This window comes from Athene cunicularia (assembly GCF_003259725.1).
Source record: "Athene cunicularia isolate RWA chromosome 12 unlocalized genomic scaffold, athCun1 chr12_part1, whole genome shotgun sequence".
In the NCBI taxonomy this organism is placed as follows: Eukaryota; Metazoa; Chordata; class Aves; order Strigiformes; family Strigidae; genus Athene; species Athene cunicularia.
Window position 1 is genome coordinate 20449745 of NW_020799116.1, and position 26335 is coordinate 20476079.

Here is a 26335-nt window from a genome sequence, read left to right on the forward strand (position 1 = left end):
GGTACACACACAATTCACAGGCCAATTTTTGTATATATATAAAATATATTTTTAAAAGAATATATATATATATATATATAAAATAAATATATAAAGCTCTGACAACAAGCTTCTCTTTCTTAGGAGTGAAAGCGCTGAATTTAATACCAACTAGTGTGAATTTCTGTCCAGTCCTTAGTCTGTATTGGTGTATAATTTTTAAAAAAATACTTTTGTTGATTTGGGTCAGTCCAATCCTCCTCCTTGCAAGTTCCCTACCCTTGATGCAAATTCAGCTGGAGCAGACTGGCTGCAATATGCTGTCTGCTGGGTTTCAGCTAGACTAGAGTACAACGTTGTGTTGTAAAGATCGGTTGTCTGTCTCAGTTCCCCAGCATTTGTTATGGGTGTTATCTCTTGGATTGAAAAAAAAAAATGTAATAACACCTGATTAAGAAAAGTTTCAAAATTTTGTTGTTATTATGGGCAGTATCTTTTTGTGATTCCAGTTCTCAGCTTTCCTTAGATTGGTTTGTAGTTTTATTGCTTTTCACATGATATATAGGCTACTAAAGGGAATTTTACTGTAATAATATACATCAGACATTGAAGCATTTCCCTGCATCCAGGGCAAAATAAGAAATACCACCTTGCTAATTTAGCTCTAAGGTCATGTTAACAAATTTGTTAATTGTTCTGTATTTGTGTATATAAGCAGCTGAAGTTTCTCACCCAGCTTTGAACCTTTTCCATAAATTGGTTTTGTGGTTTTTTTTGTTTGTTTGTTTTTTGTTTTTTGTTTTTTAATTTTACCCAAGGGTAGTTAATTCCTATCCCCCATTGCCTATCTTTGCAAATCAGCCAAAATCCTATACCAGTTTGTTGTTATCTTCAGATTCACTTGCAGGTCTTGTCTTCTGCTCTTGTATACATTTCTCTGCATATAGAGAAATTTTCCCTCCATTGGAGAAGGCAATTCGAAATCCCAGCCTGCCATGCTGAATCTGCAGATACCAATCACCACCACAGTCCAGCAAGCTGCATGTTAAGAATAAGGGACAATAGGGAGGGGGGGAAGAAACCAACCAAACAAAACCCAAACCCAACCTTGGCACCATCACAAGAAATAATGGCTTACAGCTGCATTGCCCTGTGGACAACTGCTAGAGGTTAATTTCTTCAATTTATTGGTATGCAAGAGATGTGCATTCCCTTTCTGTTTGGAAGGGAAGCAGTGCATCACTTTCCTGCTTCCCCATGAGGATGAATGTTGGGCTTGCGGGGAGAGCTGGGCAGTCTCTGGAATACAGGCAAGGTGGGACAGGAAGGAAAAAGACCCTTTCTGTGTGGCCATGTATGATGGGACAGCTTGACCTTAGATTTGATAAAATTCTTCTCTTTTCCCCAGTTTTTAATGTATGATTTTTTTCCCTTCTGTTTCTTTACCAATAGTTATGACACAACTACCTTTATTTTAGTATTCTCGGGTAGCTGCTGTTCGGAGTCTCTCATTCCTTCAGTATCCAGTTCTCAACAATTTTCTTCCCACTCTCACAAAAATGTTTTTCTTTTTTAGAGTTATTGCCCAGATCATAAACTGCTTGTATTCTCTTTCCAAGAAGTGTAATGTTTTAGTAGATTGATCTGTTTTTCTCTGGGGATTCTAGAAATCTTACATTTTTCTGATGAAATCAGCTTATTCTTAAATTGTATAAATATACAAAATGCCTGCTGGGGAAACCTTGAAATAGATTCTTGTGTACGCAAACACATATTGGCGCAGGAGAAACACACAGGTGTCATTTGGGCAGGAAGCAAACATTGGATATAAAATGAATAGCAGGATTAGCTCTGCAGGAGCACTACCATCGCATCTGGTCTTGGAAATGGTACTCGGTATTATTAAATTCTGCAGTAGAATACAATCAGTTCCTGACACATGAAAACATATTGTTTTTATTAATATTGATCATTTGTATTACCTTAACACTAGAAATGAATACTAGCAAATCTATGCATGGCTCAAGATTTCATTTAAATGAGAAACACTTGTGTGCCCCTTTTGCTTAAATGACCCTGGGGGATAAACAGGTGTTTAAAAAAAGTTAGAGAAAGTAAACTCACTAATTAATGAGGAACTTTAACCCAATTTAATTAAACTTAATTAAAAATAACCTCAGATAAATGACCACATGAAAATCTTGAGCCATCCTCTGATAAATTCAGTTCATTTACTTCCTAGTGAGATGCAATGAGTATAAAATGGAATCTAAAATAAATGTTTTAATGCAGCATTTACCAGTTTTTACCTTGTCTTTACCCATACAATCCACATCCAGGATTTCAGCATATATTTTCCTTAGCAATGCTACTCACATGGTTAATGAAGCCCATTAATTTTTTAAGTCCTTTGCCAGACTTTTACATACTGAGAGCCTTGCAGGGCCAGTTTCAGATCCTAGGACACAAAGATTTCCACAGGAATGTGTTGCATATGTCTCCCTGTCTATAAAAATCTGTCTTCTTGGATTTCGTTAATATGTACTTAATATATTTGATTAATGAGTGAAAGAATCAGAAATGTCAGAAGTGAGTCAGCTGAACAAAGTTGATTCTCTATTCCTTGTGGCAGTTTTAGATTGTAATCTTTTTTTTAAAAAAGCATTTTACATGTGATAACGTAGATTGCATTAAAAATACATAAATGTAGACAGCATAAAAATCTAGATTGTAAGGCTAACATTAATGATATTTTATAAATCTCCTAAAATTTTAGAAGTACATAGCAATAAACAACTGTGAGTCTTTCGGTGGCCCTCCCAGTTATGAAGCCAACTTTAAGGTGAAAAAACAATTCCACAACTTGTGTGTGTGCACTTTATATTTTAAAAATTTTTGGTACACTGTGAGAACCCGTTATCTCTTTAAGTCCTTTCCATATTGCAAAATATAGTGTAGAAAATGTTAAGCCTTTTAAATTTGAATCCTTTGCAGTGATTTGAATCTTAACTTCCACCCTACTTCATGAACTATGTCAGTAAAAAAGGAACCCAACCCAGCATCTCTGAAAAATTACTTAAAATATTTTTGGAATTCTGTTGCACGTGCTGAAAGCAACAATAATTAGCAAACATCTTAAAATCTCTTGTATGTCTCAGAAGGTCAAGGGAACAGCTGAACTGCCTTGTAATCCTCACTGTCAGCGTCAGCTAATCACCCGTTGGCACCGCAGGGAGATCTAGCTGCCGTTTCCAAGTTCTTTATCTGTACTATTTGCAGTCTGGAAGCACTGGTTTTAATTTTGCAGGACTGTCAACCAACATAATCTTACACCAATCCAGGTACTTCTTCAGAGGGTTTTAGTTCTAACTTAATTTTATTTTAGCCCTTAATTAGAATGGATTTGGAATCCCATACACAGGCCCATTTGGCTCAGAGTGCTTTCAAATGCCTTTGTGTTGACTATAAAATACTGAAGTGTGGATGTTATTCTGTAAGTCTTATATAGAGTGTATTACATAATGTTCTTCAGGCAGTGAAGAATCAGTGGAAAAACAAGTAGTATATAAGAGGTTATAAAGGCCATGCAGCCTTAAAAACTGATATGTCCTAACAGGAATTCTTTATCATCTTTGTTGCCAAACAAATAACACTGATCCAGCTGTCACTGCACTAGAGGTTCTTATTGTGCTGCCCAAGGAGGCAAATTCACAAGAAAAGCTGAGAAGCGCAGCTATTAGAAAATAGCATTTTTATGTAAAATAGATTAATCTCGAAGTATGGATTAATTTCAGGGTTATCAAAACACAACTTCTGAGAAGTGTTGTTTCACACACTCAGATGCTTACGTCATTATTCACAAAAATTAAACCATGAGATTCTCAAAGGATTTTTTAAACCAGTGTGAACCGTCTGTCAGTACAAGGGATGAAGCAGTTGGCATCCTGGAAAATGGGAGAAAAAATAGGAGAAATGCAAGTATTTGCCCTCTTAAAAACAGTTTGTTCTGCCAGAACCCCACCATTTAACCTCCTTCCTCCCAAAGCTAGGATGAGGTGAAGCAGCGTATGGCTTCTAGTGACATTAGTCCAATCTGTTTTGTTAAGTAAATTTAGTTCCTTTAAGAATTTGCTTAAGAAAGTGTGTCACTTTTGATTTTTTTACAGTAAATCATACTTCAGTGCAAGGTCTAAAAATCCATGAGCAGAGAACAGAACAGGTTGGAGTGTCCAGCTATTACACATGTCAAACTCTCATGCATGCACGTTATCTTGCTGTTTTTGTGAGGAGAAAATTGTACACATTTGAGTTGTCATTTTCTGGATACACTATTTAATTTTTGAAACTTTTTTGCTTTTATGTTGTTTTCTAGATGCTGAAGATGGGACGAATTTAGGTTTAGGGCTGATATACTGCATGAATTGCTGAGTCCTGGATGGTATGGGGTCACGGAGAGCATGATGTAAGGCTGGTCTGGTGCTTGTTTGTGGAGCCACATGGAGCCTGGCTCTTGGTGTTCAGCTGTGCCTGACAAACCTGTCAGGACGTGAACTGAACCTGCAGAGCCTCTCTGGCCTTTTGTACCCCTCTGCTCAAGCTGAGCCTGCTGGGGAGAGCATGGCATCTCTGGGAGCGCCACAGCAGCCGCCCCCTGTGCTTCTCTGCAGGATTGTGCTAGGGGAGAAATAAACCTGGCTATGCTGGCCTGTTTATGCAGGTTCGTGCTGGCTGGTTCTGTGGATTTGGGGAGATTGCATCATTTTGGCTGGCTCTGTGGGTTCGTACAGAGGTGCTGTGCAGCCTGCAGACGGGGACTGCTGACCATCCTCTGAGCATTGTCCCCCACACCCAGCAAGAGCCAAAAGGACTGTGACTGCAATAGAGAGAACAAGCCTTGCTGGCCTTTTTTTTCATCCTGTGCAGAGCTGCAAAGCTGTATTTACTTTAAGCTCCCCAGCACTCCCTATATTAGGAGTGCAGTGCTGAGACACGTGCTGGATATGTAAATCAGAGAGCACTCCAGTCTCCGTTTCTCCCTGGCCTGGTTAATCCACAGCCTGATGACAGCATCCAAAGGGAAACAAAAAGAGGGAGGATATGAGAAAATATACTTGAGGGGGATCTTGGAGGTCATTTAGTCTGTCCCCATACTCAAAACCACTATCAACAATACTTAAGCCATTCTTGACAGAAATTTACCATACTTATTTTTAAAAGGTTCCAGTGATAGAAATTCTGTCTTTCATTGATAATTTGTCTAAGTGTCCATGCAGTGAGACAGTTAGTCATGGTGTGTAACCTAAATGTCTCTTGTAAGAATTTAAACACATCACCACCTTGTTATATTTTCACATGGATGTGAAGACCAATTTGCCATATTATATTTCCAGCCATATTTTGTCTACTTGAAGACAGCTTGATTATAAATACCAATGTATAGCTCTTTAAGGGAACTTACCCAGATTTTTCAATAGGAATTTGAAATTTGAACGTCAATAATACAGAGGAATATGAGTATTACACTGAATTTGACAAAGGGAGCCAAAATATTATCTTAAAATTATTTGCCTTGTGTTTAAAAAAAAAAAATAAATCAAAATTGGCCCAAACCAGTGAAAATCCAAAAGCTCTGAAAACAACTTTATTGTCAAAAGTTAACATTAATAGTTTATAAAAGAAAACACTATGAAATAAAGGAACACGGTGTGTTTTCTTATTTGATTGTGGATTAAAAATCAGTTCTGATTTAGCAGCATTAAAATGTCAAGTATTTTTCAAATTTGCAAAATCTGTTTATGATGTGACATCTTTTAATCCAAAGTATTTTTGGATTGGGTTATAGGATTGTTTTACAGTTTCAAAGGAGGGTGCTGTTTGCCAACTGGTCTGCATAAGTTCAAATAAACTGTGTGAAAACCCAAAGTCTGCCTGTGCTTATGGATCATGTCTGTTGTTGGGTTTGAGTTAGAATGGAAAATTATTATCTGGAAAAAAATGTTTAAGCACAGATGACTGAAGCAAAACAGGTATGCCTTTCTGAACACAAAAACTGTGATGACAAGGCAGATGTATAGCGCTTTGCTTCGTTGTTTTTGAAAAACCAGTAGCAGTAACAGGCCTTTGAGACAAAACATCTAATCCTCAGCATGCAGTATATGCACACACATGTGTAATCAGGTATTGAATTGGGGCCTGGCAAAAGGAATATTAAAATCTCTCAACTTCAGATCTGTGGAGATGCACATCAGGGTTTGTTTTTTTTTTTTTAAAGCTTTATCAGACACTAGAACAAGCCCCCACCCTGTCGAACTCCACTGTCAGGAATAGAGCACAGACAAGCGCGTGGTATTACAGTCCACATCTATTACATCTAATGAAGCAGAGTTACTACTAGGTGTAACGGCACCAAATTATACTACTTTTTAAGTATGTGTATCTGTGTGCCCATCCATGTGTGTGTTAATATATATATATATATATATATATGCATATTTTAATTTATGAATACACATACCTTCTGTCAGAAAAGTAACCTTTTAAACAACCTATTCCAATTTATTACTGTTACTGCATAAGGAGTTCTGCCTTTTCTCTCTAGGATATGCTGCTCATCTTGTTTCAGTTAAGTATGCATAAGCTTTTAGAATCTTAAAAACTAGATGAAACCAAAATTATTATGCAGAATATATGGAATGTATGTTCTAAATGCAGGTTATCTTAATTACACGCAGCTTTAGCTTGCTGTGGATGTATCCACATTAACATTTTAGTTTGGATCCAGAGTATACTTCAGAAATTACATCTGTTTGTACTCAATATGCTTTGGTTCACATTACAGGATGTTTTCAGGGAGTGCTCAGACTGAATGTGCATTCAGATGGGTTTTCATCCCATCCTTTAGGATGAAACTGAACTGAAAAATATGTTTCAGAAACATGTTTCCTTAGTACATAGATTTGCACTGTAAAACCACTTTTATAGGGCCACACTATTTGCTTGCATTGATGGAACTTTTTAGTGCCTTCTGGTGCACGATGTTTAATCTTTTAGTGACATGATTTTTCACCTATTAAAGCTTTACAGCACAAAATAACGAAGATGAGAAATTTAATGAAAGTAATAAACACTGCCATTTATGAGCTGGTTTTGTGGCTGAGACTTATAAATCTTCCATATATTTTTTCAACATGGTTGTCGTGTTCTCATGAATATGACTGATGAGTGAGGGAATAACAGCATCAAAAGAGGCTGAGGTGTTTCAAGAACTGGCTCTAGAGCACATTGCCATAGCTTAAGCTCAAAAGAGCACTGGTTTAATTTTCTGTTTTTCAGTATCCTAGCTGTGTTAGGTTGCTTAAGCTACTCAGCTGCAAATTTTCTTAATCAGTGGCTTTCAAGCAGTGCTCTGTGGACCTCTGAGAATCCATGTATTACTTTGAAGGGGCCTGTTAAAATCAGTAACCTATTCTTAGAAACCTCTCTCTGCAGGGCTTGTAGGTTCAAAGAAGTTGACAATTACTCTTTAAGTGGTCTAGATGTATGAAGTGTATCAGTCATCAATCATAACTTCATCCTGTGCTTCAGTCTGAGATTTTTAGAAGCTCCAGTGAAATGCCTGTCAAGATTTCCAGGCAAAGTTGGCTGTTTTTTAAAATAACCATCTTGCAAATTTTTGGTAGTGTTTTTGTTAAATACAGCCTTTCTCTAAAATCATCTTGGTTAGAACATCTTGTTTTAAAGCACAGAAAAAAAAAAAAGGAAAAAGAAAAAAGGGAATAGTTTTAGAAGCAAGTTCATTTTGGTTATATTAAAACACAATCAAAGAATGATGGAACGGTACAAGCATCCATTACTCAGGCAGATGCCACCCTAAAAAGCTTTCTTCAGTAATTTGCTCTTCTGATCATTCTGCTTCAGACAGAAAGAGAATAGGCTTTGTTTATAAAGATTTAGTGGATGAAATGGAAGAAAGACAGCTCTCAATCTGATTATATATCATGAAATATTTGTTGGTCTGTGTTAATTTTAAATGTTTTTCTTAGGTCTGTTTAAAGTCAAGTGCTTTGATGATAGCCAGTTTGCTGTTAAGCATGCATTTATTTTCATGGCTTTCTGTGTTTCAGGATCTGCATTAGGAGTGGTAGCTGAGGAATTGTGGTGGCTTGACCCTGGCTGGTCACCAGGTGCCTACCAAGGCTGCTTTATCACTAAGCTGGACAGGGGAGAGAAAATGTAATGAAAGGCTTGTGGATCAAGGACAGAGATCATCCACCAATTGCCATCACGGGCAAAACAGACTTGACTTGGGGAAATTAGTTTAATTTATTACCAGTCACATCAAAGTAGGATAATGAGAAATAAACACACATCTTAAAACCACCTTCCCCCCACCCCTCCCTTCTTCCCGGCTCAACTTCACTCCCGATTTCTCTACCCCCTCCCTCCCAGCAGCACAGGGGGATGGGAATGGGGGTTGTGGTCAGTTCATCACATGTTGTCTCTGCTGCTCCATCCTCCTCAGGGGGAGGACTCCTCACACTCCTCCCCTGCTCCAGTGTGGGGTCCCTCCCATGTGAGACAGTCCTCCATGAACTTCTCCAGTGTGAGTCCTTCCTACAGGCTGCAGCTCTCCATGAACTGCCCCAGCATGGGTCCCCCATGGGGTCACAAGTCCTGCCAGCAAACCTGCTCCAGCGTGGGCTTCTGTCTCCACAGGGCCACAGGTCCTGCCAGGAGCCTGCTCTAGCGTGGGCTCCCCACAGGGTCACAGCATCCTTTGGGCATCCTCCTGCTCCGGTGTGGGGCCCTCCCTGGGCTGCAGGTGGAGATCTGCTCCAGCGGTGACCCCCATGGGTGCAGGGGACAGCCTGTCCTCTCATCACGGGCTGCAGGGAATCTCTCCTCTGGCACCTGGAGCACCTCCTCCCCCTCCTTCTTCACTGACCTCAGTGTCTGTGGAGTTTCTCTCACATATTCTCACTTTGCTCTGGCTGCAGTTGTGCAGTTTTGTCTTCTTCCTTAATTCTGTTATCCCAGAGGTGCTACCACCCTCACTGATGGGCTCGGCCTTGGCCAGCAGCAGATCCGTCTTGGAGCGGGCTGGCGTTGGCTCTGTCAGACGTGGGGGAAGCTTCCAGCAGCTTCTCACAGAAACCACCCCTGTAACACCCCCCACCCCCTTGCCGTGCAAACCCAATGCGGGAAGTGTTCACATCTCCATCCAGGTGTATTTAGGAAGTACTGGAAATTGTCAGAGATTGGTACAGGAGAAACTGGAGCATTCGTCCTGTTTTTAGAAACTAACTTAAGCAACTGCAGCTTTATCTGCTTTCTACCATGTTTGTACAGAGTACCTGAATAGTTGGAACATTAACTGTATTCTTGAGATTATAAAATATTTTTTTCTTCAGCTGTGAGTTTAGGACCTAAAGAGGTCATTTGTGTTTAATAAGGCTCTTCTAAGACAACTTTAACTCAGTAACTGCAATGTTCCCTATGCACATTTTTTAGTAGCAAGGTTAGAATTCTAAATGAAACATAATTAACCTTATCCAAGTGAATAAGTGTCAAGATATGGACAGCTAATTCACTGCCTATATCAATCTAACAGAAATTCCAATTTCTTCCTATCAGTTTTGTTCATAATGTTTTGTTTGGATTGGCACAATAGCCTATTCCAAGTGTGGTCATGAAATCATGAAAAAAGGCATTCTCTTCCCTCTTTATTTTACTCTGAATCAGCCAAAGCCATTTATATTAGAATTCCAGTTAAGTGATTCAAAAGTCATGCTGTTCTCTGAGATCATAGTTTCCTGCATTGTTAATTCAATTTAGTACATGTATCTTTGAGTTTGTCTTTTACATTCAGTTTTGTCGTAGTTCTGACGTTTGAATAATGCCATCCAAAGGGAATCCCTTATTGGCACTATGGGTTCTTCATTGCTGTAAATTGGTTTGCTCTGTTGTTGGTGCAGTCTAAACTTAAAAACCTTTCTGATGTAGTGAAATCAGTTGAGTTATCATCAGAAACCCTAACTGGAGGCATCAAGGTTGGCCACTAAATAAAATTTCACAGCAAAGTATTGATAAGTATTTCTATTCTGCATTGGAATGGAACCAAGGTCTGCCAACTTTTTTTCCATTGCAAACGCTGAGAAAAAGACCTAAACTGAATGATTGAGCAAGAGTGTTTAAGGTTAAGACCATGTATACCTGGTCTGCATTCTTGGAACAATGCCTTAAATTTGGATAATTTTGTAACTCCATTTTTATATGTGCTGGATTAATTCAGAGAAACCTTCAACCTTAAGCAGAAATTTTATTGTGGACATTGATATTTGTACTGACATGAGAAGTTATGTTATAAAGAATTTTTCTATTACAAATGTAAGTATTTTTTATATATATTTTTTTTTCCAGTATCTTTATAGAGAAATTAATAAGCATACATTTATTTGTGGAATAGTTATAGGTTATACTAAGAGATATACAAGGTCTTTGTAAGCTACATCTTTACTAGAGAAGGTCCTTGTTACAGTTATCCCAGCACAGCCTTCCCAGCGTAGACAAAGCTCTGACTCTGTGGAATATATTATCCTATATTGGGAACCTTAGTTTTTGACTGACAGTCTTTACTTCTCTCAGTTATACCCTAAATAATTAATTATTTACAGAATTTAGGAAAAAAATGATTATTTAATTTCCTTATTTTGTCTTTTTGGAAAAAGCTTTTACTATCTCATACATTTAGTAATGCCTGTGAAGCTGTTTATGATTATTTATTATTATGGAGTAAGGATTTTCAATGATGTTTGAAAACACTTGTTTTGAAAATTCTTACTGGGTTGCAGAGCAAATATATTTACTTAAAAGATAATTAAGTGAACATAATTGCTCTTTTCTAAGTGTTTTGATGAAAATACTTTTCATTGATTGTTTTATGAGAGACTATGCTGGTTTTTACCATATTCTAAAATGCTTACAAATGGCCTACTTGTAGATTATTCAAGACTGCATTCAAATTTTGTTTAGTAGATATTCTCTTTTCTGAAGCTTTCCTATTACAGACATCTTGATTCTTATCTTCCTACTTTTCTGGCTAGGTATACAGTCTGTCTGTCTGTCTTTCAGACTCTCTTTCCCCTGTTTCCTTTGAACCCATCTCCTTTTGAATGAGATACAAATGTGGTTCTGCTCATCGAGTAGTGGTTTGTTTTTTTTGTGTCAGTTGATGCTTTTGTCGCTATATGGAAATCTGGAAATACAGATCCAGAAATATCATGCATTTGGTATCTCTGTAAGAAGCAACAAGAAAACAAACACAGGTTTATACACAGATTCTCATAGTTGGCAAGAAAAGCCTGATTTAGGTATCCTGCTTTGCCCCAGAACAGTTAACTCTAAATGTATGGAAATGATACTGTGTGCATCATGGACTCAGAAAAAAGCAAACGTCTCACTTCTAAAATACAGATTGGATGAAATGGAACATCAGTTTTCGGGAGCCAACTATTTGTCTGAAGAATGGTTTCACTCTGGTTTTGCTCAACTGTATCAAAACAGTTCTGTACTGTTCGCCAGCACAAAGTGTGCTTAGAGAGCAAATTCGTTACTGGATGTCAGCGATACAGATGAATGACATAAGTTTGAGACTTGAGCTGGCTTCAGTACAACACATTAAGAATTTAAGTGCATTAAGTGCAAAATGTGCACATTGTGTCATATGAGACCTGCAAATTAAATAATTGTTTCATAATGTAAAGTGACCTACAGCTGATTTCTACAAGTCTGTCTTGGACTGCAAAAAATTAAGTCCCGTAGACGCCTCACCTTCATTAGAGGTGTGTAGGTCGTTGACAAAACTGGGTTGCTTTTAGATATTGCTCACTAGTTGCCGAGCACTACTTAACTTTTAACTGGGGATATGAGGTAACGAGATTTAGAACTTTGGGATGAAATATAAAATCTTTTCACATACTTTCCAGGAAGTGATTCTCCGGAAGTATTTATTCTGTAAGTAAAACGCAGCTAGGATATGACCTTGCAAGCATTGTTGAGTAACTGCAATGAACTCTTACTAATAAACACAGAGAACAACTTCCAAGGTCTGATTCTTACATTCAGAAACTCTGTTTTACCTTTTGAATATGTGGCTATATTTACCAGACATTTTTAGCTCTGAGCAATATACAGTAAAACTATAGCAATCAAATGTCAAGGCTTTCCCTTGTGATTGAAATTCCCATATTGTCCTTTCTCTATTTTCCCCATGGTAACAAAAGGAAACAAAACTAAACATAAATATTATAGAAATAGTTGTATGGTCCTGTTCCTTTCCATTGCCTTTGGTGGAGTTAGGACCCATTCCTTTTGACGGATCTTTACAAAATGCATTTCCTTGGAGGTGCCAGTCAGAAGAATCTTGCTCGGCATATTGCATCTTGAAGTTGAGTGAGTATATAATTAACATTTCTCTGCTCACAAACGTTTGTGATCAGGCTGAGGAATGTGTGAATATATGTATTTTTTCAGGTCTTGCAAATTTGTTTCCTTGCATGAATATGTAAAAAATGTGTCAATATTTAATATTGAACTCTAAAGTCGACAGTTATAGAACTAACAACAGGAACAGTATCTTTTTTTATTTTTTTTTCTCTTTCCTCCCCTATCCTTATATAACTAACTGATGTATCACAAAGCAAGGAATTCTAATATTATTTTCAAATAAATATCCAAAAATCACTTTGAGTGAATTAACAAGCACTGTAAACCTGAAATGTGTGTAGTATAACCATCTCATGCTAGTAAATCCCGTCTGTGTGGCTGGTCACAGAAATGAATGTGTTTCTGGAGAATGCAGTCTGATTTATTACAAGTAACTAGAAAGTGTTATTCACAGTTGACTTAAGTCCTTGGAGAATATGAGAGAAAGATAGAAAACTTAATTTTCGAAGTTCTAGTAATTTCTGCACCTTTGCAGTTAGCTGTGGCTCTGTAGTGACACTTGGAGCTTTGCCAGCCTGTGGCCTCACTGCCTTGTGCTGTGCCTTTGCTGGGCGTGATTCAACATCTGATGTTGGATCATCAGACAGAGGATTATAGGAAGGAGTATTGGTACTTCAGAATTGACAATCACTCTTTGGACTAATTTTGTAGCAAGTGATATGACACAACAAGGAATTTGTAGAAATAAATACTACAGTGTCTGTTACAGCTTAAAAAAAATCTTGTTAAGGAGGTGAGTTTATGATATTTATTGCATAATTTTTGGTTATACTTTTCCTGCCCAACTGAATATGTTTGATAAAATAAGTAGCATCACTTATGATGTTAGTAACAAGAGCCCAGCTCTGGTAATGAAAAAGCTATAACTTAGAGCTGCTTGATTTGATTTAATAACATCAGTGCTGGAGTTGCAGCTAAGGAAAAATGTCTTTACAGAAAGTGATTAGATAAAAAGTTTTTATCATGGGAACTGTTGTCTTTCTGATGACAAAACCAGTTTGACTGACTAAAAAAATTACCTCTGGGGGTGTTATGAGATTTTCCTAGGGAATTAAATGCCACAAGGTATTCTCAGCTTAAAAATAGAAATGTGTAGGTTGAAATGAGTAGCTGAGAGGTATGTGCTGTAGGTTGGGACTTAGGAATACAGATGTTCACAGATTTTTAAAAATACACTTTTTCTGATTTAAAAATTACCATGCTGCAGCTTAAGACTCTATGGTTTGTAATTATAACCGTTATCCTATTCAAAGCAGCTTTAAGAGTCTCCTCATAACTATTAGGAATCTTAAACAGATAGTCTTTTTAGCTGCACAGTGCTTATATGCTTATATGCTTCTCTCCGTATTTGCCCAGATTTGGTTCATATTATGAGAAACGTGTATATTGGAATAGTGTCTACGACCTTAAAAAAAAAGCATTCTAGTTTCCAACAGGACATGAGCCTGGTAAACTATCCTGACTATTTGTGGTTTTTCCTTTCTTCTTTTTTTTTTTTTTTTTTTTTTTTTTTTTTTTTTTTTTTTATTTTTTTTTTATTTTTTTTTTTTAGTTTCTCCCTTTCTGGCTTCCACTAAATTGTAATTCTTAATAACATAAACCATATGGTTTTCTCCTGCCAGTTACAGTGAAGTTTCTTGCTTACTGTCTTCCTGAAATGCTTTAACCTGCTCTTGTGTATCCTCCTCTCCTTTCTCGCCTTCCCCTTTTGGCACAAGTGTATTCAAGTCTTTTCTATCATGCAGTTCTCTTTCCTTTTAATATCCTATGCCTTGCTTTCTTGTTTTTTCTTTCTAAAACCTTACATATAATTATAATATTGCTAACACAGAGTAGGCTTCTCAGGCTAAATTTGGAACTACTGACCAGCTCTCCAGGTGCTTGGTGGGGTTTTGTTGCCCGTAGCTCTTGTGTCCGGGATGTCTGCAGTCTGATGGAACCCAGGTTGCTGTGACTTCAGGTGGACTGACTGTGTGCTGATTTGAATTACTTACCCATTCTTCTATCCTGAATCCTCTTTACTTTTGGATTCTCTCTTCCCTTCGTCTTCCTTCTGTAAAAAACTTTTTCAGTAGTCTTTGCTGACCTTTTTCTGGTCAAATTTTAAGCTTTTAAAATTTGTTCTCTTTCTGCAAGTTTTTGGTAATATACTTTTGAGGTGTTTTGAGGACACAATCATATTAGTCCCCTTTTAAATTTTTGAATGTTCTTTGGGCCACACTGGCAAGGTTCTCCCACTCCTTTGTCCAACTGCACACTCCTTTCAAATAAACTAATCCATTTTATGACTTCATCTGCTTTTTGTCAAAGGAGTTACAGCCCTTTACATTTTTGACTTCATAATTTCGGTTTTAAACTGAGTACTCATTTTCTGTCTCATGATGATGATGAGACTTTGGGGAATGACACACACATGGCATATGTTCATAGTTATGGTAGAAAATAGCTTAATATTAAAAACTTGTTTACTTTTTTGAAATTGAAATTGAATTTTCTAACAGATAGGACCTATGTTAAATATAATTTAAAACAAATACTTTACAATTCAGAGTCTTGGAATAAAACCCTACCACAAATTATATATGCATATTAAAAATTCTTTTGTGATGCTTTCAGCCTTCTTCCCTAAAATCTCCGGCATATTTTTTGGTAACATTGTGAACCAAGTACTGTCTTGTGAAAGCATAACTGCAATCTTATGCCTTAACACAATTTTTTAAAGCTTATTTGAACATTCTTAATAAACATGAGATGCTTTAACTTATATTTTGCTACTTAAGCATATTGTTATTACGTCTTGCGTGTGTCTTATTTATATTCCTTATTTCCCCCTTATCTGTAAAGTTGATACTGTGTTACTCTATGTACTACAGTAAGGAGGACAGATAGTGTAAGTATATAGTTAATAAGTATGTGGTTTTTTTTTCTCTTATGAATACATACCATTTCTTCCTGTGCATTTATATGGCTCTATAGAATTTCTAGAAAATCCTGCGTGATATAATGACAGAAGAAAAAGAAGAAAATTTGTTTTTCTTTAAGCATATAAAAAGAATTTTACAAACTTACACCAGTGGAGATGTTTTCTTTTATTTTTTATTTTTTCTATTAAAAGGAACTAATTCTAAAATAGTTTTGAAGCAAGAACACAACATAGTTCAAAAAAATGTTTCCTGACAGGTCATCTCTTGAAGGGTAGGTTGCATTTTGAAATCCTACTTGTCTGTAAGCCTCTGTTTAAAAAAAATCTGTTCTGATATCTTACTACTGTAAGAATTTACTTCCTCAAAGTTGCTAGAGATTATTCCTATAATGAGAATGATGTGCATATTTTGCATTAATTTATCTAGCACTCCTATTCCGTTTCATTTCTGAGGGACTGTACAAACCAAAGACAAGATTTTGGGAAAATCTGGTGATCGGCTTGATTAATCATTTAAAGAGCCTAGTTTTATTTATATTAGTCTAAATCCACAAAAAAGGCAATTTCGTTTCTGAGCTGTTGTTAGAAGTATCTACACAGAATTATCTACCTGCAAATCTTAGATATTCAGAAGCTTCGCTCAGCTGCTGCTTCTTGAACTTGAAGTTCTTTATGTTCAGACTCCTTACATAGCTGAAATTCTGGTTTCTCCTAACCCGAAACATACTGATAATGAAGCACTGTTTTTTTCTCATAGCTTAGAAGCACCATTTGTCTAACATGTGGGATTAGATGAGGGAATTGGCTAGAGCAGGCAGGAGCACATGTGTTCGTGGTGCTTAGGAGAGGACATGGTTGGCCCACCTGCAGGCAGGGCAGTAAGATTCCCATTTGTATAATATAAACCTTTTTTGTGGTCCTCAAAATTGTCATCCTGAGTTCTGATTCTTTGAGAGAGAGGGGGAAAAATAAAAAGGATTTGTCTCCCATATCCTGGTTGACTGTTTTACCTCTGAGTCATATTGAATAAAAACAGTGGGAGCTGTCTGCTTCATGCTACCTGTCCACCTCTATGGTAAGTTTCCCTCTTAGTGTGTCAGATAACCTGGACCAATGGATCACTGTAAGAAGCAACACTTGCAGTTTTATAGAAGCCAGAATGAATCTTGACCGGTAAGGATTCTAAAATCCATAAAGCAACTCACCCTCTCTTCCGTCCATTTGAAAGACTAACTTCTGGTTTTGACCATGTCTATCAGTTAATTTCTCTACTCCTGGTTCTTACTCCAAGAATTCCTTCCTCCCCTCCAAATACCTTTTCTCCATCTGAATGTAGAATTGTCTGTTTGAATGAAATGTAAATAAAATGCATTGATCTTTTGTTGTTTCCATTGTGTTATGGAGAATTTTCTCAGGGTTTTAAGGTTAAAATCATTAATTCAGTGCAGAAGCTTGTGAAATTTAGGGACACTTTCCAAGAACTTGATCTAAGTTCAGTCTGTTTTCTTCAGATTTTCTTCCATACTTACAAACATTTTTTCAGCTGTAACATGAAGAGTGAATTATGTTCTTTGTGCATAATCTATGAGACAGGTAAACACAATTCCTTTCATCTTAATGATAACATCTTGTATTATTTGCATGCTATGTTAGACTAATGTTTCTGATTATATGAACATACTAGGAGTGGCGTTTATATTAACACGGAGATCAGCCCTGACAACACATACATAGAAAATTAATTTCATTTCTCGTCAGTGAATATTTTTATTTTTATCCATTTTTACTGAGTCAAGAATTTTGTTTTTGTTGTGAAGGGATGTAGAAATATTACACTCCGTTATTCAAAGCACAGTGTGTTAGCACTGGGTTCAAGTGCACTGACTAGCTGTGGTTTTGTTTCTCCCACACATCTCAGAGGCATTGACCAGACCTACTGGTTCTTTGGAATAATAGCTTTCTCAAAACTGATAGCTTTCTGCTGTAGAGAGAGGATATTCTAATCATCTAATATCACTATAAAATTTACACATGTCTGGAGCCATAACAGCATCCTTATAATGAAGGACAAAGCACAGCTTGTGTCTTTCAAATGACTGATTTTGGGGGGTATGCAGATACAGGTCAAATTATAAACTTACATTAAGTATTACATAATGTTAATTCGTGATTTCTTAGAAGATACCAAGGTATAAATGATCAGTAATCCATATGCAGAAATCAAAGATTTTCAGTGAAAGCATAAGAAAGCATGCTGCAGAAAAAAGTAAATAAATATCACCCCAGTGGAAATGCCTAAAAGCACTGAAGAACTGAGCTGCCCACCTCTGTGGTTCAGTCTGCATGTTACTGTTAGTTAACATGGACGGAGGGATCAACAACACCTTTTGGATTTTGTATGAGCTAGACTAAGTTTCAACCATCTAAAAAAGAAATAAAATCAGTCTTTGACTGTGGCTAGACCAGGCCATGTTTATTTTTTTGAGAAACAGGAGAGGCAGTATGCTGTTAAAAAGAACAGGATATTCATGATACCTGATTGTAAATCACATCTAATGAAAAATGAATGGTGAACTTGTCTTATATTTGCCAAAACAGAATTCAATGTACTAGGAAACCACTTAATTCGACAAGGCAAATGTGAATCTACTGATTTGGAAAAGGAATCTAAAATCTAACATAGACCAATTAAGATGCTAAAGGTTAAACAAAGCAAAGTTCATTATTCCTCCCAAAAATAATGTTCTGCTGAAGGAAGAAATCGCAGATACCGTTTGTAAGTTGCCTTTGCAACTGGTTTTAAGTAGTTTAAGGTACTGAATTTACAAAAGGTTACTTAATTTCTTTCTTGATTGCTATAAAAATGGTTTCTTTGGCAAGGTTCTTGTACTGCACATAAAGGTTCCTGTGGGTCATCAGTCTAAGGCCATCCATGCTAGGAAAGACCCTTTTCTTGGGAGCATGCTTTGCCTTTCAGTTAGGTTAAGTCTAAATTTAAACTACAGAGAACATTGGTAAAAACTCCCCTTATTTTAATTTTTCTTCTGTTCACTTAGTGGATGTTCAGTCTCATCTTTCTTCCCTTGACTTTTGGTAATTTTGTTACTGTTCATAAGCCAGAGTACCTGCTCAGCTGGTTAATGAATTATCATGCTTATGTTACAGGGAAATCTTTGTAACTTAAGAATAGAAATCAAATTGCTTGTTAATTCCCTCTAGTGACAGGTGACAAATATACCAAAATTAAAGTTTAGTCATGGATGGAAGCAACACGGTTGCTAAGTTGCTGAACTCCCCGGTACCTGGATAAGATGCAAAGTGATGTCAAATACCTTCCTAGTTCAGCTTTCTTTTCTCCCTCGTCACTCAGGAGAGGAGGCTGTATTATTCAGACTGAGGGTTTGGGATTTCTTTCCTCTCCTGTCAGTTGGGATATATCTGAATTGTGTGATTCTAGTATGTGTACTTTGCTGTCCACTGTTATAAATTATCTTTTTTATATCTTATTTCATTGACAAGGAGAACTCTATTAGTTTTATTTTGTGAATGCTATCTGGGAAATCTATTTAAATTTTGCGTATTACTTTGAAATAAATACTTAGCAGATGTGTATAAAGTGATTGAGAACTTACACTTCAGAATTAATACATAGAATGTATTTTTTTAATACTGTTTTGCTTGTGATAAAAATAATACACTTGCAGTTCTATAAGCATGCTACTATATTTATCTGTAAGGCAGAATGATGAATTAATATTAGGCTATTATTTTTACTCAGTGTACCCTAATACATTTCATTATCACATTTAAATACTAATATACTTAGTTCATCTCAGTATTTTTAAACGTGTTCCTAATAAGTGTGTTTAGTTGAGAACATTTAGAAATTGTATTGAAAATTATTTCTTAAATCTGTTTTAATTTAATCAGTTTTCTTTAATCTTAATGCCATTACATTGCATTGATTGATGTTACTCATTGTTTTAGTTTTTCTTGCCAATTTTAGTAAGTCTTCCTTATTTCTGGAAATGTTTGATGGCACAGCTGAAGCTGTCAACCCTTCTATTAGGTAACAGAATTGGTGTTTTCCATTTCCATTTATTTAGTTTGGGTTTATCAAGGATATCTTGTTCAGTAGAATAAGTAAACGATCTAAAATTTCTATTGGTTTGTTTTCTTTCTCTTTTCCTCAGACATGTTTATTTCTACGTTTTCTCTACTCTGAATAGAAAAGCAGTTCTATTCCTTAACCTTGTCATTTCACAGCAAGTTTTTCTTCTTGTGATAAACATGATAAAACCAATCTTCACTTGACTGAATGATTCTTAATGTTGTCTTTGCAGGGTGTGGTACTGCAACAGGAGGAGCTGAAGATGAAGGTGAGGCTGAAGCTGGCTGGATCGAAGGTGCTGCCATCCTACTCTCTGTTATCTGTGTTGTACTTGTCACTGCCTTCAATGACTGGAGCAAGGAGAAGCAGTTTCGTGGGCTTCAAAGTCGTATTGAGCAGGAACAGAAATTTACTGTTGTCCGGGGTGGACAGGTTATCCAAATCCCAGTGGCAGAGATAGTAGTTGGTGACATTGCACAGGTGAAATATGGTAAGTTTTATCAGCTAGATGTCTGCTTTTCTGAACTTTATTTATTTATTCTCCTTTCCCTTTCTAGCAGCATAGACTCACTTCACTGGAAGTGATTTAAAAGACCTCTGTGTTGTCATTATCGTCCATGGTAAGATAACAGTTTGGCTCTTAGGGCAAAAGGAAAACCTAAGGTACTTGCTATAAAATTGCACTAGATAATTAGTTTGATTTTTGTATTTTTCACTTCCTTTTACTGACAAGGAGAAGAGCTGTTCACACAATGGTAAATTCTCTTTCATGGGGGATTACACTATTTGTAAGTTTTTGTTCCTGTCCAGTTAGGAATAAGAGGAAGTATTTTTAAATGCTCTGTGAAAGGGAATTGTACCGCTGTGCTCACCCCACTTTGTAGGCTGCTCCAGAGGTATTGGATCCTGTAAATCCCCCCAGATTGGATGCTTCTAGTAGATGGATGCCTTAGAATTATATGCCATAGGGAAACCCCCGTGCTTCAATGAACAGGAAGACTTTTGCAGGAACTTTGTGTACTCTGTGTTTGACTGAGCTGGCAAATTCCAGCAAAATGCCCGTTCCATCAGCCATCAAGTTTCTCCTGGACTTTGCTAAGGGCTTGCTGAGAGGGGGAGGGGAAAGGGCAGCTTGACTGTTTATTTGTCACTGCTAATTCCTATGAGGTCTGATAGAGCAACCTTCATGTCATGTTGGGAAGAGTACTCCCCATGCCAAATCTTAGTGATTATTATGTTCATTGTATGTTAAATGTGATATTTTCTCATTCTGGGATTAGCATTAGGCAAAAAATAATTGCAGTACAAAAGCTCTTCCCCATGGGATCACAATACTATGGCTAATATGGACAGATTCAGTAAAAAATTTTTCACTTCTGCTTTAATTTTTACATTTTAGTTCAATTGTTGTTAATTGTGATTTTATAATAAAAACCATCATGTAATTCTAAAAACAATCTTACTAAACCTCTGTGGTTTTCCATTACCATGTTTTTACTGAAAGGTGATCTTCTACCTGCCGATGGGATATTTATTCAAGGAAACGATCTTAAAATTGATGAAAGCTCTTTAACTGGAGAGTCAGACCAAGTCCGCAAATCTGTTGACAAAGACCCAATGCTACTGTCAGGTAAATCTGCCTGAATTCTTGCTGAGTTATCTTTTGTGCACTGCTTTGTTCATGTTTCATTTGGTTTTAGTTTTCCATGCCATCAGGCTTTGGTAACCTAGATAAAACTGATCTTTTGAACACAGACACGGGCCTTGTCTCTTTGTCATTCAAAAGATGTGCTATTGTTTTTTGATTGTGTGCAAATATTTATGATCATCATACTTTTTTTTTTTTTTATAAAGTGAGAAGGTAATGAAACATTTTCAGAGGAAAAGGAAAGTATCACTTAGGGAAATAACAATCATTTCAATTCATTGTATGCTACTTTTAATTTAACTATTAAATTTCAAAACCTTTTAAAGTCTCATTAAAAACTTTGTGTATACTAGATACAATAGAAAAAGAAACAGTGTGCTTAGAAGGAAACATATACTAAGGTATTGTGGGCTTGACTTCTGTGGCAAATTCAAGTTATTTCTAGTATTTGTATTTTGTATTATAATTCTAATAAAAATAGTTTCTGAATAGGTTGGTTGTCAATAGATTTCATCTAGGATGTGATCACAAAATAACGGCCTACTGATCTCATTGTGATCATCAGCGTATTATAACCTGAGACAGTCATTTTCAAATACATTTGGACTTTTTATTCATTGAAAGGATTCTCTTTGCTGTCTGGTGGTACAGTCAGCCACGAGTCATCCCAAATAAAACATTAATGTTGCAATGCAGCAAGTAAATACACATTCCTGCAGGAATCCTGCCCCCATCCTGCCTCACTGTTAGGAGATGATGTTGTTCAGAAGACACAAGTAGCGACAAGTAAGGATACGACAATTTTCATTGCATTAACTGCAAATTCTTTCCAAATTTAAATTCAGATAATTACTTGACTGACTGTGAGATTATGAGTGTTTATTATGTAAATTACGGTATTATGGTCTGATAAAAAATCGTCAGATTTAAGTCAAAAGGTGGCTGCATTAACTTAAGATGAAGAAATTTGCTAATGTTCTTTGTAGATTTGCCATTGCCACAGATTTATGTTACAGAAAGACCATGTTAATTAATTTTAACTTTAGAAAGCTTCAAGCATCTTTCTGCCTAAAAATGTGTATTAAAAATTACTTTTTTCAAGTGACACAAAAAATTCCTACTGCTTTTGAGAATAAAACAGCAAAACAAAAAAATATCTTTTGCTCTTTTGGGAAAAAAAATTGTTTCTTTAAAAATACTCTTATTTTTATTTGTTAAATGTTTTTGCTGCAGCGTCCCTTCCAAGTGTATGCTTATTGCTGTTCATGTTATAAAACCCCAAGTTTGTCCGAGTTATAAATGTCTGAAAAATGTGTTTGCACATGTTCAGCAGAGGCTAATAAAGATTAGTGGAGTAGCTGCAAACTCCAAAGGCTGCATTTGTGCAGAGAAAATACAATGACGAGCTCAGCATTTGCAGGCAACACACATACAGAAATGCTGAGTAGTGGGGACAGGGCCACTTTTGAATTGTTGGTGTCCCCCTGGCTCCTTGATGTACTGTAAGGTAATTTAAGGAAGTGTTCAGACTTTCATAAGTAGTGTGTGAAACTACTGACTTATTTTTTCTAGATTTACAATATTTTGATTTATCCTAGTAATGCAGATATTTAGGCTTATCTTGAGTGTAGATTAAAAATTTTTTTAGAGATGCTTTTCAGTGTATAAACAGGGAAGCCTGCAGTGATATTATGAGGAAGGGTTGCTATTCCTAATAAATATTTTAATCCAATGTTGTCCTTGAATTTTTGTGCATTTTTCTCCATTTGTTTTTTGTTAGCTGATGGTTGTAATTTTGTAAATATAGCTATAGCTTCATCACTGACACAAAAATTTTCATTTTAAAGTGATAGTTTTAGCAATGATATTTTCTTATAGAAACTTCTATCATGAAGTATCATAGACATATCAATTAAAATATCCTGTTGTTGAATTCTAGAGGCTTTCTGATTGTGAAGTTTCTGTTGATTCGCATGCTCTCACATATTCCTAAATTGAATCAGATCTTTTTGAATACCCATTGATTTCAGTGGCGGCTGTGAACAAACATGAAAGTCTTGCCCTGAAAGGCATGGTGGGAAGAGAAAAGGAAAGCAGTCAAGTTAGGAGAGCAGACATGTTTCTTTTGCTTCCCAAAACTCAGATTTCTTTGCTATAACAGATTTGTCTCTATGTTTTTATTGCAGAGTTAAATAAAGTTTATACTCTTAGTTTTTCTCTATTGCAACTACAAAGAAGGTCAAGAATTAATGTGACATTCTAACAAGCGCTGCACACATCTTTGTTCCATATGTATACTAATGAATTTTTGCTCATGACATGCTGGAAAATCCCTGAACTCTGTTTGCTCAGGAGCAGAGTTGATGATTTGAGATTCTGCCATGCAAAACCCCACATTCTTCCATAGATACAGTGCAAGGTTTAATCCCAATGATGCAGGGGCTAATGTGCCCACTGGAAATCGTTAGTAGTTCAAAACCCAAAAAAGTGGGTTTGACCTGGTTTAAAAACTGAGTTCCTGTTGAATGTTAACCTAGACCTATATTTTTATAAAACTTGTTTAAAGAAAAAAACCAAACCAAACCAAAACAAAACCCAACCCCCTGCAAAAACATCAAACAGACCTTAAATTTTCCTCTTATCTTTGCACCTGAAGACATCAGTAAGTTATCTTCAGGTAGGCTTCTGGAATTTAGACAAATATTGTGAGGATGTTGCTTGCCACTGTTCTCCCTTACTAATCTGTCAGAAATGAAAACAGTTTAGGTATCAGAGAGGAATAACTGAAAAAAAGGTAAATTTGAACTGCAGGCACAGTTTGTTTTGTGAGTCTAGATTTGGTGAAAGATAAACATGCTGAATCAGGCAGTAATATTTTCACCATTGGCACCTGAAACAACATTTTTAATATACAATCAATTTCAATGACATAATTAAACTAAATGAGTTTCTCTGCTTAATGTCCTGTTTAATCATCCAGATAGTCATTCACTGTACTTGAGAAGCAATTCTAAGAGTGTAAGTGCTGACTAAACCAGATGGTTCATTTCCATCTGTATATAGCACATTTGGTACCACCTAGGAAGGCAGAAGTAGAAATACAGACTCTGGTATACCTGAAACCAAAAAAAGCAGCTTCTCTTCTATAGTTCCATTGCACTCCTGTCTCAAACATGTTCCTTCTTTTAGTTCCTTAACAGAGGTTTGCATGCATGGTGTAGCATAAACCATAGTATCAAAACTCATCAGCTTAAATGAGACTGTGGTGACGTTAAATTTCTTTGCATTGAGCGTGGCATCTGTCAGCCTACAGATGAAGACAGCTTGGGTAACCAAACTCACTGCTACTCATTTTTCTTCTGGATATTTAAATTTGGTTAAGGTATGAAAGAATTACACACAGGAGCTCACCTAGTGTAATTCTCACTGAACTGAGACTGACAGAATGTTATCCTAAGCTAACTTTTACAAATGTGTATTTCTGTCAGTGTGCAACAAGGGTTTGAAACAAAGAAAATGGAGCTTGTTCAAGAACAAATAAAAGAAATCTCTTGGTCATGGTGCTTTGTTAGATTTTTGAAATAAAAAGTAAGCTTGATTAAGGAATCGGGTCAGTTATTACCTGAAGAAAAATAGTTCTGATTCTGTCTTAATTCCCTGCCAGAAAATATTCCAAACTAGGGTTCTAGCATAGCAGAAATTTTCAGAACTGAGCAGCTAATTTCAAAAGTTCCAAATTATTTGGGTATGTTGAAATTACTCGTAGATGAGTTTTTTTCTGGAAAATTCTTTTTCTTCATAAGAGTATATTCTGATGGTTGGTTCACGTAATAATTGCAGTGACTAAAGCGGTTGTTCAGATATGCTGATAGAAAATTTTTGTTCATCAGAAGTTTGCTGGAAGTAGCAAAAAAGCATAAAAGTCCCAAACTGGCATGCTTGGGTTTTGTTTTCTTGTTTTTTTTAGCCCTGTTTCAAATCTTTTCACCAGTACTATTATTAGATTTGAGAGTTTCTAAGCTGTCTCATGTTTAGTTACGTTTTTATCTGAAAGGTATGTGCTGTAATAGGTTCCTTATCTGTCTAATCTGTTTATCTCTTACTAAATTGGACTTCGTCCTTTTCTATCTTGGAATATTCACCTTTTATCAACTTCAAATTAAATACTCAGCATGTGAAAAAATGTATTGTACTAATAGTGAAAAATGAGTCTTCAGAGGGAAAGAAGTCAGTAGAATTGTTCAACATGAAGTTGAAATACATGCTTAGTGCACAGATAAGTGAAAAACATGCATTAATCCCAGAATTCCATTTATAGAACAATAGCTGCTGGAAGTCATAGAACCCATTTCTTTATTTAAGCTAGTATAATTATAATACCATTTAAATAGTGAAATTGCCAGAGTTGGGTGGAAGGAGGTTCAGCTCTTTGGTTTAGCTTAGATGCTGAAGAATTTTTCCAATAGTCCTAGTGGAACATAATCTGATAATAAATTAGTACCTGCTCTAAAACATGCTTTTGTATGTACCTTAACAGTTCTGAATTATGTTTTACAAGACTAATGTTAAGAAAGGGTTCAGAAAGGCATTTTAAGTTAAGACTTTTTTTCCCTTTTCAGGTGTGCAGAGGTAAGCTTGAAACCTGGTGGGTTAATGTTGTCTTACTAAAGATGGTTTTGAAACATAGGTGTGCGTGCCATTTTTTGGAGGATATATCTATCCATCTTTGTAGTCCAGTACAGAAGGATGTTCCTTCAAAATAAAGCATAGGAATACTAAAAGCAAGTTCTTAATTAAAATATATTTTAAATTTTAAAGGAGGCACCTCTAAATATCTGAGTCAAGTCTCAGACATTTTCTGTATTGTCTGAACCACTGCAACCAAGCCTATTCTGTTTTTTAAGATCTTTTCTGTTCCTTTAGGCTTGAATGTAACTTGGTTTTTGTTGAAGTGGTGGTCCTAGTTTGTATGTTTGTGATGTTTTATTCTATCATATGACAGAAAGCAAATGACTTTAAGGAATCAATTTTTATCTCAGAAAGCCATAAGAATATTTCTCAATGCACTGAGATACATCTGACCATTAGTGCATTTTTGTTTTTATTTGGCTTATTTCTGCTCAAATTTTCTTAGTGTTCTGATGAGATATTTATGCTTTCAAATTAGGCT

General features: G+C 36.2%; 1 protein-coding gene across 1 annotated transcript in view; it reads left to right on the plus strand.

The window, feature by feature from the left end:
• ATP2B2 (ATPase plasma membrane Ca2+ transporting 2) overlaps positions 1–26335 on the plus strand; it is a 428819-nt gene that overhangs the window by 303280 nt on the left and 99204 nt on the right. The window contains exons 7-8 of the mRNA XM_026857617.1: positions 19750–20007; positions 21022–21147. Coding sequence (XP_026713418.1) covers positions 19750–20007; positions 21022–21147 — 384 coding nt within the window. The remainder of the gene's footprint in view (positions 1–19749; positions 20008–21021; positions 21148–26335) is intronic.